The sequence below is a fragment of the Nilaparvata lugens genome, chromosome 5 (assembly GCF_014356525.2).
Source record: "Nilaparvata lugens isolate BPH chromosome 5, ASM1435652v1, whole genome shotgun sequence".
Taxonomy (NCBI): domain Eukaryota; kingdom Metazoa; phylum Arthropoda; class Insecta; order Hemiptera; family Delphacidae; genus Nilaparvata; species Nilaparvata lugens.
In genome coordinates this window covers 26,436,640-26,454,512 of record NC_052508.1, presented here as the reverse complement: position 1 = coordinate 26,454,512, position 17,873 = coordinate 26,436,640, and the positions used below count along the sequence as shown (strand labels likewise).

At 35.7% G+C, this 17,873-nt stretch overlaps 2 protein-coding genes across 2 annotated transcripts in view; both read right to left on the bottom strand.

The window, feature by feature from the left end:
• Nucleotides 1-1,125: 1,125 nt before the first annotated feature.
• On the bottom strand, nt 1,126-2,516 carry LOC111059955 (nardilysin-like). The gene is given in 3 exon segments (XM_039429432.1): nt 1,126-1,903; nt 2,054-2,095; nt 2,098-2,516. Coding segments are annotated over 3 exon segments (438 nt in total). The 5' UTR covers nt 2,312-2,516; the 3' UTR covers nt 1,126-1,721.
• Nucleotides 2,517-3,418: 902 nt separating this feature from the next.
• Nucleotides 3,419-17,873, bottom strand: part of LOC111059880 (menin) — a 33,905-nt gene continuing 19,450 nt past the window's right edge. Inside the window, exon 6 of the mRNA XM_039428048.1 lies at nt 3,419-6,821. Within this exon, the coding sequence (XP_039283982.1) occupies nt 6,327-6,821 (495 nt within the window). The 3' untranslated portion in view covers nt 3,419-6,326. The remainder of the gene's footprint in view (nt 6,822-17,873) is intronic.

Here is a 17,873-nt window from a genome sequence, read left to right as displayed (position 1 = left end):
GTATAATATCCAGAACGATAAGTAATAAACGATAATATCTTAAGATTACATACTATTGCCTCTCCATTAATAATAATGCGACGAAATGCTGATGTAGCCAACAAGAGTCACAGCCTCGGTAGCTCAAACCTTCCTCTAAAATTATCCTCGTAACGGTAAATAGAGCAATTTTTGTCATGATTATGAAAATAGTAATCAACTTGGAAAATATCGGTGGGACTAGCAAGCCTCAGAAACATAATTGTAGGTTAAAGTTTTTTAAAGAGTTGTGAAAGGTTGAGAGGGAGTCTAGATTTTATGTATAGATTGAACAGCTAGACAACTACGGAAGCAACTGGATAGCTCTGGATTGAAATTGACGGGAGGAATTTATGAATTCGCAGTAGCGGGTTGGCTGCATCTATCCTACAAGTGAAACCATCATCAAACAAGCCACTGCTTGTAGATAATTAATACATTGCGAACCATGACCTAAGAAAATTAATTACCTTGCATATGCAATAACACACCAAAAATATAATTCATTAAATTATATAAAATGCAGTACAAATAAAATCATGTTAAATACTTGGAAAGTTCGGATTGAAACAGAAAACCATTAAAGCTATAGTAATGTCGTCATGGCACAAAATCATCCTCATTCCTTTCTTCTTTCAGCATCTCAAGATTTTTCCTCAGTCTTCAAACAATTTATTTTATCTTATAAATTCCTAATTATTAATTACTTTTCAATATCACAAGAACTATTCAACATTTTTATACTTCCACTCTTTACAAAATAGTTATTTTCAGCCATAATCACTCAACTTTCCAATCGTTTCCTTACTACGCTTAGAACTAATAAGTAGTAATAGACAAGTTGGACAATCAATCACTAATAACAAAAACTATAACAATAACAAAGCTGGACGTCAATGGAATATACATTACATTTTATGGAACATTCAGTATAATATTAAAGAAGACAATAAGTTCTGGAGTCAGAAAATTGGCTTTCCGAAACGGGGCGTAGTCACAGCCCACGTTTAAATAAAATATCGAAAAACAAGAAAATTGAACACAAAATAGAATAAAGAGAAAATAGTGTAACGTTTCAGCTATTTTGATTTATTTGGGAATGTTTCATTTCGTCAAGGAAAAACGTTTCCAATTATATATTTCCAAATGAGAAATACGCCCCGTTTCAAAAAGCAAATTTTCTGACTCCAGAAAATTGCTGTTAAAAGTCTAGAACTTAGCTAAATCCCGAGCTCGGAAACCGGCCCTAAATGTAGATGTGATCTAGCTAACTAAAGTTCATTAGAAATAAACCTTAGTTCTCAAGGCAAAATATCGGTTATAATTCAAATGCACGTACTGATTTAGTATCAAAATGGAAGAATTTACAGAAAAAACTGTTATACGGATATTACATTTTAAAACATTATCCTTTACAGTTATTTCATCATTTAATTCAGTTATCTTGATAACAATAAATTTGTTGTTACTTACGTTTCGTACAAAACATAATTCGAAACGTACACTTATAATTAGCAATAGTTAATAAATAATGCTAGGAGAACTGACTTCTAAACTGTGGGTTCCTCCAAGTCTTCATTTGCATCTGCATCTTATTGATCGTCATAAGATTGATGTTGATTGGCCACTGCTTCAATTTCAATAGATAATTTACGCATGCTTTGGGACTCAGCTTCACCTTTTATACAGTTTTCCAGGAAGTTTTAGATACCTTCCGTTGTAAACTTCTCGATGAGTTCTATTTCGCGTTTGGCTCTGTCAAACAAGTTCCAGCTGTCTGGATTAATTTCGTCCCAGTTTCTCTTTACCTCGTTGTCGTCGACGTTCCGCTTTAGTATGACAAGCGAACTCCTCGAGAGTCCAAAAATTCTTCTTCGGGCATCTCATTCAATATGTCCATGAATGAGTTGAGGAAACCCGAAATGCGATTCTCAAGTGTTGGACACTGTGGTTGTGAATCTGAAACCTTACGCTCACTGTGAAGTCGTGTATTCCCCATGTATCTTTGTGAGCACAGTGCTCTGTGCATCCTAACCCAATTGTTCTTTAGTTCTGACAGTATCAAAAAGTGGTTCTCCATGATCATCATAAGTGACTGAAGTTTGCATTGCTCTTTTAAATCTATCATCCCGATTTGGTAGTCGTTGATTACTTCGCAATTGTTGTCCTTCTTATTGAACGCCTCACTGCAACATATCTCTTCACTGATAGGAATCTGACAAACTCTGATTTCTGGTAGAGAACTCTGTAGAGCAGGAGTGAATTTCAAAATCTTCCTAGAATTTTCAATCATTTCAATCGCTTTTGCTTTGGAATTTCCTTGTACCAGTGAGTGCAAAGAATTTGTCCTTGATTATTTCAGGATACTCAGTTAGATCTTCTGGTAGAGGAAGCAAGTCGAAGTTGTCAGTAAAGGTAGGCGTACACAGATCATCATCAGACGGACGGCACGCATCGGACGATTAGATTTGATGCATTGTTTTCAATTGGAGTGCGCATACCTATACGATGCGGAATTGAATAATAGTCGTTGGGATTTAATACTTTCCATCAGTGAGCCATGATTCGGGAATTGGACGCCTGTTGTACTTACTCAAAAAATAAATCATCAGCAGTGATGTATTCTTCTGGTTCATGGAATTGCATCTCTTCACATAGACTTTCATAATCTGAAGTTCTTCTTCTTAAAATCTGAATTTATTCTCAGCTATTGATTGGAGCTCAGTGGAAATGCGTTCTTCTAGGCCAGTTAGCTACAACATATTCAAGTAAAAGAAACTTAGTTTGAATACTTCATATATATATTTTAGTCCTTCTTCGGTTAGACTCACTGACAACATGAATATTGAGTAAATTGTATTGCTTTCAAGGCCAGTACCTTGATTACTTGCATAAACATTCAACGCCCATAGTAGTTTTTCCGCAATTAAGAAATGAGGGAGCCCTTTCCTAATATGTACACAATATATTCCATTGGCTTGGACCTGTAGAGATGCAGGACTAGTGGAAATGCACAGAAAATATATATTTTGTTGACATCCTTGATTGGTCTGAAAGTAAAACAATTACTGATTTCGTCATGCTTGAATGTTGGATCAATATAAGGAAAAACATGAGGTGGGAGATTATTGCAGGGCACATCAGAAAAACACTCAACAACCCAATCTTCCATCACCTTGAGTGGGAGCCGCCCTTGAATCACCAGTGTCATTCTATGAACTGAATAATGCCGTTTTCGAAATTCCCGCAGTTCATTGTATAAATTGTCATCTGCTACATTATCCCTCTATGTTACCAAATTACCCCAAGCAAACTTGTAGGCTGGATTAGTTGCTATCACTGTACTATGTATCAGTTGTTCCGTGCGGCTATCATCTGAAGGTAGAGCCATTTGAAACTCAGAGTCAACAGCTTCTCGTTCCCTTGTCATAGCGTCTTTCAGAAGAAGTGAAGAAGTTAGCAAACTTTTCCATGGCTGTTCGTAATGCATTTCATGACAATTTAAATGGAACGTTGTGTACTCACATTCTGAGGAAGCGTTATCGGATCCTCCTCGTTTCGAGATGAATGTATAAAATCGTTTTCAGTTTGATACTTTCACTCACAATGAATATCATATGCTCAAGAAAATAAGCCAGCCCTAATACTGTTTCCGGATCGCTAAAACTACCTTCACCTACAGACTGCTTGTTTTTATTCAGCATTCTTATTACCAAATGGATTTGCTATTACTTCATCTGAATTGGTACTCACTGAACCTCCTTCATCATCGGAAATCGCATTTCTCTTCTTCCTCATCGCCAGAACCGAAATTTGTGACATTAGAAATCAATAGTGCAGTTAATAATCCATTACTCAATCGTATCACAGAATACTCCTTTTTATCATTGGGTGACTAAGTTACTTTTTTAGTTTTCATCTTCATCCGCTTTGTTATCCATTCTTTTCACTGTGCAGGCTTGGTTAGTAACGACAAATTGACTGCAATAGAATCGAGTTATTGCTTGTGTATTATAATAATCACTCCTAGGTAGTCTGCAATTGCAATTGAAGCAATTGAAGAACAAAAATCAATTGGAAGTTCTTTGGAATAATGTTTTAAAAAATTAAGAAGTGTGTTTTAACAAAATTCATTCACTTGAAGAAAACGTGAACCTAAACTTGAACCTTTACTGATTTCAGTCAATGGAAGTTCATACAATTATGTTATATGAACAAGAATTGACTAAAGTACCGGTATTCGAAGATTGTATAAATAGACATGTGTATAATTGTATAAGACAAAATGAATTTGTCCACATAATTATTCAAAGTTTATACATCACAACGAAAGTTCATCACATAACCAACAATATTTAAATGTATATGTTCTGCTATCTTAACGTATTAACTCAATCACCTTTTGGATTCCTTCAACTATGTAAGTAAAAATTATAACCACAAATTGAAACTCTGACAACACAACAGACAGCACTTATAAACTGAGAAGAACTGATAAAAATAAATAACAGTTCAGATAAATAGAAAATACAATCCATCAGCTTCTTAAGCAATATTCGATCTCTTTGAGATGAACATTTATACGAATAATTCAATAAATAGCTGAATATATTAATTTTTAAACAACAAAACAAATTTCATTTTTTATAATAAACATTAAAACTATTGGAAACGACTAGTGTGATGTCAACGGAGCAGTTATCACAACTATGATTTTTTCAATTGAGACATAGGATTAATGCATAGGATACAGAATCTTACTGATTATCTGAAATACTTTATAATACTGAGAATCATTCTGATCATAATTTTCAGAAAACTATGATAGCTTATACCAGGAATATCTTAATTACATTCAAAACTATAATAAAGTGGTTATTTTAATGCAAATACTGATGAAAACTGAACATTAATGCAATAACTTGACCAATTAACTAGCCAATACAAAAGTATGCATTAAAATGAACCAATAATAACACTGCATCAAGTTCATTTCATATATAGAACAAAAATTCACATCATTATTAGAATGCACCGAATAACAGTAGCTATTAGCTGCTGAAGATAGCTATGCTATAGCTTCAGCATTCCAAAGAGCCTCATTAGCATGCAGTGATCTCAAACTGACAATCAACAGGGACAAAACTGTAAAGAAGACAGGGGACAACATGAGCACAGCATGCACTACAAAGTTTCTTGGGGTGATAATCGACCAGAACCTGAACTTAGGACAGGAGCACACGAACCATTTATGCAACAGGCTATCATCATCCCTGTACGTGATAAGAAGAATTCGAAACATTGCAGATGAGAAAGCAGCATTGGTTGTATGTTATGTCCTGTTTGTCTCTTTGCTGAGATATGGAATTGTATGCACAGAATACTTTGCTGTCAAAAAAAGGCATTGAGGATCATCGTGAGGCAGAATTTCAGGGAACATTGCAAACCACTATTTATTCAAAATAAAATACTCACTGTGGTCTCACTTTATCTTATGGAAATAATAATACTTGCTAGTGTACAGAACCCTGCACTCCGTTGTCATCGACATAATTGTAACACCAGAGGCCGAACCAATATTCACTTTCCTCAATATAGGCAGCAGAAATTCAAGCACACCCATAAATGCTGGCTCGCGCTATTTCAACATCCACACTTCCTTAAGGAGCTGAAACGGTACTTCTTGAGGAGACCATAATCATACCGTGGACGAAAACATATTCCAACATCGGAGGACTTGATCGAGGCCACCTGAAAATTTTGACGATTCCCCGATCCAAGGACCGTGTCGAAGACACCGGAAGTAAGAAGTACAAAGTTGGATGTGAGTATTTTGCTAATTTATATTCTGATCAACAAACTAAAATTCAATAACATGATAATTACTCTAAAGACTTCTGCGAATGAAAATAATGACAACAGGGAGAACAGCTAAAGGAAAATTCAAATAACGCTACCTTACAAAAATTATTTGCCCGCTTCATTGTATTATTGTTTGTTTCCTGTAATTGATACTAGTCAGGCATACTGTCTTACTGTTTCTACTAGGTTCTCCGCTAGGAGCTGAATGACTTCCATTGCACCAAGTAAGGACACGTAATAAGTAAGTTGAATACAAATAAATAGAATGCCACCAAGACTTCTAAAAAACAAAATATAAATGTAAAAAGATAAGTCCAACAAGACTAGCCATTTGATGGCTACGACTAACAACAATTTTATCATTGTGATAAAAATAAGAGAGCAATGATAGATGTTGAGTATAAGCTATCACAGTATAAAATAATAGTATAATGATGGAAGGGCGTCTACTCCCTTCGGGCACGTTTAGGCCTGGTGCCGAGGCCATGATGATCCTCCCTCACCTTCTTGCCAACCTGTACCTGCGACTGAGCAGTGAGCTGCAGCGAAATGGCATGCGTGTTGAGTTTCTCGGCCAGCAGCAGTTCTTTGAGGCCGCGCATCTTCTGACTGTGCAAGATGAGTTTGGGCGGCAGTTTGGTTTCGATGTTGACGACTTCGGTGCCAGCTGACGTGCCCGCGCACTCGGCAGGCGTGCCAACAAACGGCTCGCCGCCACCCTGTAGCAAAAAGTCCCTGTTGAGGATGCGCTCACTGCAGGCAGCCGTCAGTGCCTCGATGCTCGGATGCAGACTCGCTTGGCTCGCCTCCCGCACACGCGACTCCAGACTCGAGATCAGGTCACCCTCGCGCGTCTTGCAGCAGTCGTTGTTGTTGTTCAGCGAGTCGCCCTCTTTGCCGTCTCCCAACAGCTGACCCAGAATCACCACCTGACTCCGTACCTGTCCACAAAACCAATTAGTAAAGATGCCTGTCATTATTAAACAAAGATGTGGTGAACATGGCAGAGTCTAGGTAGCAGTTACCTAGTAAATTATTTGATTGAATTGATTTTCAGTGAAAAATTACTATCAAAATTGAATCTATAGGTAAAGCACTAGGAAATAGTTTCTGGCTGCCATTTGAAACAAAGCCAGAGACCATCTCTTATTGCTTTAACTATATCAAAAGCTTTGCTAATTTAGTTTTACCTCTGAATAAATGGACCTTCACTCAATATATAATTATATGCAAGTGATTTATAATCCAACAATTTAAATTGATTCATAATTTATTTGTAATAGTGTCAACACTTTGAAATTGAGTTTATGGTAACATAAGATCAAAATTAAATCTATCAGAGATTTATTTGCTATTTTATTTTTATTGGTAAAATACTAATGCAGGCTAGCCCTACATGGATACTTATGATGTGAACACAGTCGCCAAATTGATTGTTCTGGAAACAAACTGTTTATGAAAAGATAACAAGAGTTTTATGAGATACGTTTAAAGATGATGTTTTATTTTTATCTTGTTCAAAATGTAAACTTTTAATGAATAAAGTGTTAATTACAAAAGCACATTTACAACATTGGTGTCAGAAGTGGGATAGAATCATAAAAAAAATAATTGTGCTAGAAGTTTGTTACACAAAAAAAAGTTTTGCATGAAAACAAGAGCAAGATCAAAAATGGTGAAGGAAGCACTCAACGAGTGGGTAAATTCGAGTGGGTAGATTCGGGTTGGTAGCGCTGGCTACCCGTTATGGTGTATTGGAAGAGTGCTCCGTAAAATTATGTGATTTTCGAGTAATTAATCTTTAATCTTCGTGAAATAAGTTCTTATAGTGTGTCTTATTATTGTGTTAGGTACCTGAATCACGTATCCAAGGTGTGCGAACTGGTGAGTTTAATGTATAACTCAAATGAAACACAACACACAGTGCTTGGTTAGCTTTGAAGCTCCATTTTTAGTTCTGGTTTTCACTTGCTAACTTTACGTGAAGTCAACAGATTGATGGCATAGATTGATCTGTATTGTTATCAATGTCTTGTTATCAACCTGTACAACAGAGCTGAAGTGCCGGTGCAATCAGCTGATATTTCTGGCGCGCGTCTTTCTGTTACCATAGCAACCAGACACTGAGAAACATTCAAGCTCTCTCACTGCATTTAACCTTGGAAGTATATGAGCATGCGCACAATGACTGTTATCTGTTATCCTTCTGTTTTTGGCCCACAACTGCGAAAGTAAAACTGATCTGCGTAAACAATATCAATTCAATGACTAATAATATGAAGGGACTTTGAGCGTGCATTTCAAAAAATTTCAGTTATTATTACGAGAAATATTAAACAGCCTACTATTGTTTCCTCTCATTTGCTTGGATTCTTAACAATATTGTTCCTTCTCATCCATTTCCATTCAGGAGCTTCCTTATACCTCGCCTTGATTGCTCTCTTGGCTATTTTTATAACTATCCTGCTCATTTTTTTCCTCCACTCAAACAATAGGGATTTATTTAGGGATAGGGATTGCTGTCTGTCTAATCAACTCTTTGAATATAAAGAACATCTTTTAACTTTAAAACAGCCTTCTGCTCTAGATTGTTTCTTTGATCAACAAAGTCATCTACATTATGCATTCTGCAATAAGGAAATTTAAAACACAGAGAAGAAATGTCGCTATAGATGTTGATGGTTCCAGTTTTAGGAAGGATCGAATTATGGTGGATGGAAGAGTCTCGTGGAGATGTCTCAAAAATGGATGTTCAGTGACGTTGTAGACCAATGCTGAGATGGATAAAGTATTGGAAACAAATGGGGCGCACAATCACCCTGAGCCAGATTTGAATACCATGAACGAGGATGGTCTAAATGATGTGTCTGCTTGCAAACAGTCATCTTATGCTGCGGTTGTCTCTTCTCCAGCTCTTTCCTCTCCAGCTACTCCCTCTCCAGCTAGGTGTGATATGGGAGTGAATACGCCTACTGCTAGAACTGTGAAGCCAGACGCTGCACTAAACATTCGTGAACTGGAACTGTTGCAACAAAGAGACGATCTTATAGACTTCTCGATGGATTTGAAAGGCGAAATAGAGCAATTAAAGGTTGAAAATCAGAATCAGAGCGCTGAGCTTAATGAAAGATTGAGAGCACTTCAAGATGAGAATAAGGTCTTGTCAGAGAGAGTTATGCTAATGTCTACATCGATTGAGGCGCTAGAGGCAGACAACAGGACTCTGAGACATGGACATGAGAAAATTACAGATGGCAAGGACATTGATAAATGGAGGGCATCACATTATTTATAAAATTGACGGCACTATCCAATGACCAATCTAAGGTTTCAAGAGAAAAAAACTAATACGTCTCCTAGGAGGCGATCTGAGCTCCCCGATGATAGAAGTGAGGCTCGCAGAAGTGGTCACGATGCAGGAGAGTGTGAATCCGACCAATCCCCTCTCAATATCTTCGAGAACTCGAAGGCCCCTACGAATGAGTCGAAATTAGTTACAAGCAGAGTCTCCTCAATTCGTAATAAGTCTAGTAGAATAGCAATATTTGCAGACAGTCATGGGAAAAAAATTGTTAATCTTGTCTCTAAAAAAGTGAACTGCAAGGTGTCTGATATGATAAAGCCAGGAGCTGGATTCGAAGAAGTGACTGCTGGATGCATTAAGGAGAGTGAAAATATGACGGAGCGTGACCTGGTTGTTTTAATCGGAGGAACAAATGACATGAACAATTTTAATTCAAATAAACTACTTAGTTCCATAAAAAAACTTCTTCCAAACTTGACGCATGTGAATATTATAACTACGAATATTCCTAAAAGATATGACTTACCGTTCAGCTCCAATATTCAATACCAGATTGAGAGGACTAACATCGAAATTGCTGAAGTTTGTAGACGTTTCAAGAATGTCAAACTGCTGGATGTGAATAGCCTGGGAAGGCGATTTCATAAACCGCATGGACTTCACCTCAACTTGATAGGAAAGCGCTACATCTCGGACTTCATTGGAAAATGGGTCGTGGAGACAGACAGAGAACCTGGACCTCCGATTGCAGTTGATAATAGTGGATGTGAGGCTGAGGAGGAAATTCCAGTTATAACAACGCAACGACCTTTTTTAGAAAGCGCTCAGCCTATAGAAGAAGCTCATATCTAGCTCATATCAACGTGGAACAACAAAGTACCTCACATGTTACACAACGAAATCCTGTGTCAGCCAACTCTAGTGCAGCTCTTCCAGTGAACCCTGGTGTCAAAATTAACTTATTTCTGTGGAATTGGCAGGGTTTGGGCAATAAGTTTGAACTAATTGAAACCCTGGCTCAAGAAAATAATTTTGACATAATTTGTCTCACTGAGCACTGGCTGCTAAGAGAGGAACTTGAACTCATAAAACTGCATGGCTATACACTAAGTAGTTCCTATTGTAGGCCGACGACGAACCGTGGAGGTTCGGCTATTTTCATTAACAATAAGTTGTCCTGGGAAATAGCCTCCAGAATTTGTAATTTATCTGTGATAAATGTATTTGAAGTTTGTGCTATAGTTCTAGATAAGATAAGAACTACTGTTGTATTGTTGTATATCTTTACCGAGTACCTGACCCCAGTAACACTGTTACGTTTCTGGAAAAATTTAACGAGATGCTTCATGTTTTGTCTGAAATGAAGTATGAAGTATTGATTTGTGCAGACTTTAATTTGAACTTTAACGATAATCAGAATCCAATAACTACCGATTTTATGAATTTGCTTGCTTGTTATGGTATGCATACCATGATTCTCAATGAAATTACTAGGCCTAATAATAATAGTGAACCCGGCACTTGTATTGACAATGTCATCACATCAATTCACCCCTCCAGATGGAATGCAGCAGTCTTACCGCAGACTGCCTCTGACCACCACGCAGTGACGGCTTCAATTAATCTAGACACAGTCTTGGAACGTGAACAAAGCTCACGACAAATTTCCATTAGAGTTATTAATTATGAAGGTGTTGGTCAGTTTAATGATCTCATGCAATCCATTGATTGGCGAAATGTGTATAGCTATGATAACCCTAATGATAAGTTTTCTTTATTTTCTATAAGTTTTTGTTGCATGTTAACTGTTTATTTCCTGTGAAAACAATTAAGCCTAATAAACAGCGCTCCCCTGTTAAAGATTGGTACACTGATGAACTCACTGCTATGAAGGAAACCTGTTTATATTTTTATGAGTTAATAAAACAATTTAATATAGATATACACAAGGAAATTTATAAGAATATGAAGTGTCTGTACAATAAGAAAGTGAAACAAGCAAAATTGAAATTCCATAATAATCTAGTCAATAGTGCATGTAATAAACCCAAAATAATTTAATATGGAAGATAATTACAGACAACCTATCATTGAATAGTAAATCTGCTTCACGCCAAAAAAATGTGGACCTGAGTTCTGAGAACTTCAACGTTTATTATGTTGACAGCATAAATGAGGTTCTGGCTGCAATACCAAATAGCTTAAATACTGTCTCCCACTATTTAAATAAAGTGAAAAAAGAGGTCCATCTTTCTCATTCCGTCATGTAGCCGTAGAAGAAGTGTTTCTTGCATTGAACTCTCTAAGTAATAGTAGCTGTTTGGATATTTTTCATTTGAATTCATTCATATGTAAAGCTAGCAGTCAGCATATTTGTGAAGTTCTTTTCATATCTTTAATCAAGGACTCCAGTACCTTTCCTGATATGCTCAAGCTGTCTACAGTGGTTCCGATTTTTAAAAAAGGTGACGTCAACCTATGTAGCAACTATAGGCCAATATCTATAGTATCAGTTTTTCCAAAGTTTTTGAATTTTTAATAGCTCAGCAGATGGTTGATTTCATTGAGAAAAATAATTTGCTATCTTGCAGGCAATTTGGCTTCAGGAAAAACCACACTACATGTCAGGCAGTTATGTCTTTCATTCAGGAAATATTAAATGGTATGGAAGGTAAAAAATCTGTGAACGCAAGACTATTTGATATGTCAAGAGCATTTGACACTGTCTCTCATGACATTCTACTTTCTAAACTTGAAAGTTTTGGTTTTAATTGTAGATCTGTAGCACTTATAAAGTCATATTTAATGGACAGATTTCAGGCAGTGTATTTTAATCAAGATATGTCTGGTTACAAGCCTGTTGTTAATGGAGTGCCCCAAGGTTCAATTCTAGGACCATTACTGTTTATTATCTATATGAATGATCTGCCAGGCAATAATGAGGATGAGAGCACAACTTGTTATATGTATGCAGATGATGTGTGCCTGAATATCGTAACCGACCTCAACAGAAGAGAAACCTTATTAAATGAAAAATTAGAACTGATGTCTGATTGATGTAATGCTAATAAACTTGCTCTGAATTTGAACATAACGCAAAACTTATCTGTATCTTATAATAACTTGAATTCAGGGCATTCTGTCAAATTTCTAGGCATCAATATACAAAATAATATGAAATGGAAGTGTCATATTGACTGTACTATCCCCAAGGTAGCAAGAGGTGTTTTTATGTTGAGAAGATTAAAGGAAATAGTGTCTCAAAAATTTTTAGTAAATGTCTACTATAGTTATGTGCATTCACATCTTTTGTATGGAGCTATATTATGGGCCAATTGTAGTGATTCCCATTCACTTTTTGTGTTACAAAAAAGATCAATAAGAACCATGTGTAATGTTCCTCCCCTTATGCACTGCAAACCTCTATTTGTTAGATTGAGAATTATGTGTTTGCCGTGTATTTTTATTTTTAAATGTTTATTATTTGTAAAGACTAACTTGCTCTCATTCTCTAGTCATTTTGATGTTCATTCGCATAACACAAGAAATAGGTTGAACCTTAGAAACGAATATTGTCGGTATCTAGTCATATTAGTTTTAGGGCTTGTGCAATTAGGTTTTATAATCAGTTACCGTTACATATAAGAGGCTTACCAGTGAGTGAATATAAACTTAAAATTAAGGGTTTTCTTATAAGAAACTGTTTTTATACCAATGATGAATATTTTGCCTTCAATATGGAGAATTTTTAAGACGTTGATGTGATGATTTCTTGTTGTTTTTGTGTGGTATGATTATTGTCATGATTTATGTAATTTTCTCATGACGTGGCCTATACAAAATGTAATTTGTCTTTGGCAATAAAAAGATTTTGATTTGATTTGATAAAAGAAGGTATGCTAGAATCTATAACTAATATGGAACAAAAATTGCAACAGGAAATCGATGAAAATTTTTAAACCATTTGAGATTGTTTATGTTAGTGTTGATGGGGAAAAAGAAAAGATGCTGGATGACTTTTATAAGAATCATGGCCATTGGGTTGCTCTTGACTTTGACAAGCCTATTAGGTTGGCTCTGAGATATATGTATAACATTGTTAGTGTGCCACAAGTTAAAGTGATTTACTCACAGGGGAATCTGATCACGTGGAAAGAGGCTTACAAGAGATTCAGGCGATAGGAGTCAATGTTCTTGTAACCTGGTCTTACTGATTTAAACATTTTATGACTTTTAAACAAGATTTTATCAATTTGAATTTCTTTGTCTGATTAATGAAGAATGATTTCAATCAAATAGAAAAACTGGGAATTTATGACATGTCACACATAGGGTGTGGGCACAGGTTACGACATGCATTAGGGTATGCATAAGTGAGAAAATCAGGAGCAACACCTGGGTATCAATCACCCACCTCTGAACGTACTCAGGGTGTACGTGATACATTGGATTGATAACGGTATAGCAACCGAAACTGGAATCCCAGTTTTATGATAAGTGGTTGTGATAATTGAAAGGCGTATTATTGAAAATGGATAGTATCCATATCTACCAAAATACTACGAGTACTTTCCCCGAAACAAAAAATTGAAATATAGAAGGTGGACAGTCAAACGGCACTCTTTTAGGTACTCTATTAAAATTCACAGAAATATTATCAAGTTATATATTCCAACAAATCGTGAGAGCATAAATGGAAATTTTGGTTTTATACAGAAAAATTGTTAATTTTCGAATATTACTGCAGTAAAGTGGCGACCATCATTTTGCACACATTGTTCAAGGCTTACACAGAAATTCTCAATAACACGTGAATAGACAAAATCTTCGGTATTGGGGTGTCTACTATTCAAGTCTACTATTCAAAGATTTGAGCCAGCTGGTGACAGGGCAATAACGCTGGAGACACACGAGGTCTGCTATCTCTTCATAGTGAATCATTTAATAGAATCAACAGTTGCCAACAGTTTGCAATAATTCTATAATCACATTTTCTCGAATTTCGAGCTTATTTTTAATTTTAGGTGAATATGTTACTGAACATTAATTGTAGAGATTATCATGCTCAATCTTTTCCACTCGAAATTTTTTGTTTAAATTGTATCTGAAGCCTGATAATTGAGAATTTAAAATCAAACTTTGCATAGATGGGGCGGAGCTCCTGAAATTTTTACAGATATGGAACTTGTGGCAGTTGATAGAGCTTATCGATGACTATTCTAGGTATAACTTTAATCAAAATCGTTGGAGCCGTTTTCGAGAAAATCACGAAAACCCCTGTTTTTGACAACATTTTCGCCATTTTAGCCGCCATCTTGAATCGCATTTGATCGAAATTGTTTGTGTCGGATCCTTATAGTGTAAGGACCTTAAGTTCCAAATTTCAAGTCATTCCGCTAATTGGGAGATGAGATATCGTGTACAGACGCACATACACTCATATATATATATATACACACACACACACACACACACACACACACACACACACACACACACATACAGACCAATACCAAAAAACCACTTTTTTGGACTCAGGGGACCTTGAAACGTATAGAAATTTAGAAATTGGGGTACCTTAATTTTTTTCGGAAAGCAATACTTTCCTTACCTATGGTAATAGGGCAAGGAAAGTAAAAATGGCCAATTTCTATATTCATAACTGCATATATTGTGAACTACTTCAGATAAAATTCCCAAATCTAGTGAGGATGTGAAAGTGTTTTCCCTTTTCCCACTCCGATGAATAATAATTTCAATTCCAATACTATTAGAACGTTGCAGAAGATTTTAACAATGGCGATGTCAGTTTTTCGTGATTCTACTGTTAATCAAGAGTTTCTAGAAAGAGTATGATGCTTCATAGAAACTCACAATTGAATCCAAATTGTAGATAATTTCATCCTCTACAAGCTCAGTTACCTATAATTCATCTTTAATAACTTTTTCCTAGCATAGAACTGCCAAGACAGGGTGTCCACTGAATCAGGCACAGAAAATTCCCGTAAAATTCCCGTACATTTCCCGTATATTTTCCTCGCTGGTTAAAACACATGATTAATATGTAAAAAATATAGGTTGGAGGGGGGGGGTTATGGGGTTACTCAGAAGGGGGGCAGTTTGGAAAAATATAATATTCATAAATAACAATTTCAAAAGTGCACAAGTATGTTCTTCATCAAAATGTAGCACCATTATACGATTATAACTGTACACTGTATTTCGAATAATATAAAAAAGCAATTTAGAAGAAAAACAGAACTCCCTAACCTTTAAAACAGTTTTTTTCTTGATTTTCTTCACAGTAACAATATTTTTCCAATAATGAAAAAACTTTGCCATTTTATAAACTATCGAATGAGTATAAATTTCCCAGAAAAATTTCAAAACTAGAGTGTTAAAAAATGAAAATTTTCAAGAGAGCACCCTAAAGACATCTTTTCGTTGTTATAAATTCATACCATTGAGATTCAATTGAGTGAAAAGGAAAAATCAATCTGTTCATTAATCAACTGCTCTGATAGAATAGAAAGTTTTTCTAATGCTCACCCAACAATAGAGACAATTCTCGCAGTCATTGTATAAAAAGTAACGTGCTTCCAGTCGGTCGATAATGATGTCTTTCCAGTCAATAGTCAAGTTTCTCAGTTCGTTCGTTTGTGTTCCTGAGTTATTAAGTCTAGTTTTTTCATGAGTGTTTGATTTTCTAATTCACTATTTCAGTTTTGTTGTGATGAACATGAAATCTCCACAATTGAGTATACAGACATGCTTTTGGTATATGCAGAATGTGCATACAACTCAAAAGAGGCGGAGAGACTTTACAGAAGACGCTTCCCTCATCGACAACATCCTTCTTTGAACTCCTCCTCCTCGACTTTGAACTTTTTTCTACTTGTATCTCAATAACAATTGCAGATACGAACTTCTAACCAGTTTCATTGAATTTCTCAGCCAAATTTCCTATAGAAAAAGTATTTTTACGCCCTCAATCACTCGACACAAAGCTATCAAATTGTAGACAATTATTTACACTCAAACAAGATAAGTCTCGTTTTTAATTAAAAAATCGAATTTAAACTGAAATTCTGATTCGAGGATTTGAGCTAGACACCTGTTTTTGTCTCATTCGAAAGATAATCAAAAAGGAAGTTTTTGCGCTATAAAAATTATTTCGTACCCTTGAAAAAAAATCGAGAAAAATGTGTCAGAAGTTTTCAAAAAAACTTCAAAAATCACTCTTTTTCAACTTTGACCGCTAAAAAATACTACTCAATAATCGACTTTGGCATGTTTTATACCTCAAATCAATGTGAAATTTTGTCTTCTTTTCTACGATGTCCTTAAAATTCACTTAAGACCAATGGTTCTTGAGATATTGACGATTTAATGACTGGAAGTACGTCTACTTGAGAAATATCGAAAAATCGATATATCTCGAAAACGAAGGTCGATAGGAGAAAATTTTACTGAACATTTTTTGTTGCAAATTGCATGTAGAATCTATGGTAGACGGGGTTTACACCTTATCTGGGACACCCTGTATATTGCAGTTCTGATTTTTCAATATTGTTTATATACATACACATTAGAGAAGTCTAGAACCAATTTTGCATGCAAAATTTCCAATATCTTCCGACTGTCACAATTTTTATGTATAATTCTCCCTCTGGGCGTAATTTTGAGCTCTTCAACCTGAGATTAGAGAGCGCACAAAATCACGCCCAGAGGGATTTTGAATTATACTTTTGAATTGTGGCAATCAGAAGATATTTTTGATCGAAAACTAAAATTCATTAAAATTGATAATCGAAAATAGAAATTTTACTCGTTTTTGTAACTCAGTACACATTAGATAGCTCCAGATGATTTCATTTTATTCAGAGCAAATTTTACTGTCCGATAACTCGATTTGGCGGAAATAGCTGTAAACTAGAAAATGGATCGAAAGTACGAGGTGTTTGGGCCATTCTGTACCTAGAACAAGGAAATTTTACATGCAAAAATTGGTTCTGGACTTCTCTTATGTATCCAAACAATATATTGAAAAATCAAAAGTACAATATTTATACTGCAAGCACACCTCCTTTTATGGCCGTGATACACATAACCGCACCTAGCCCGCGCTGCAGTACGGCCGAGTGTCGGAGGTACTACGGCGAGTGAGAAATCAAATGCTTTCAAACGTGTAGGGGCACATACTACCGTACCGCGTCAGCACCGTCACCGTGTTTATTGCCCGAGCCGTGCCCGTGCCGTGACCGACTAGTTCAGTTTACTTTTTGACGGTGACGGTGCGGGCTCGTTTAACATAGAGAATGAAAAACTTATTGAAGAGATACGAAATTTTCCAGTTTTGTATACGGTAATGAAAGTGATGAGAAATATGGTTGAACGGAAAAATAAGTTAAACCAAAAGTAAAAGTAGAGCCAAATAAGTTAAGACAAAGGTATAATAGACATAATATAATAAAATAAACAACAAAAAGTATTAAAGAAGGAACCCGTGACTGTGTCTTAAATTTTAAAGTAATTACGTTTAGATACATAAGGCAGAAAATAAAAATTTTATTGATAATATATATTTCCGATACATAACTGAATGTGGTATTGTTATGCACCGAAATATATACCAGCACTATGATTCTCATCTTCTGTGTCTACAGGTAATTAGTTTAAAATTGAAAAA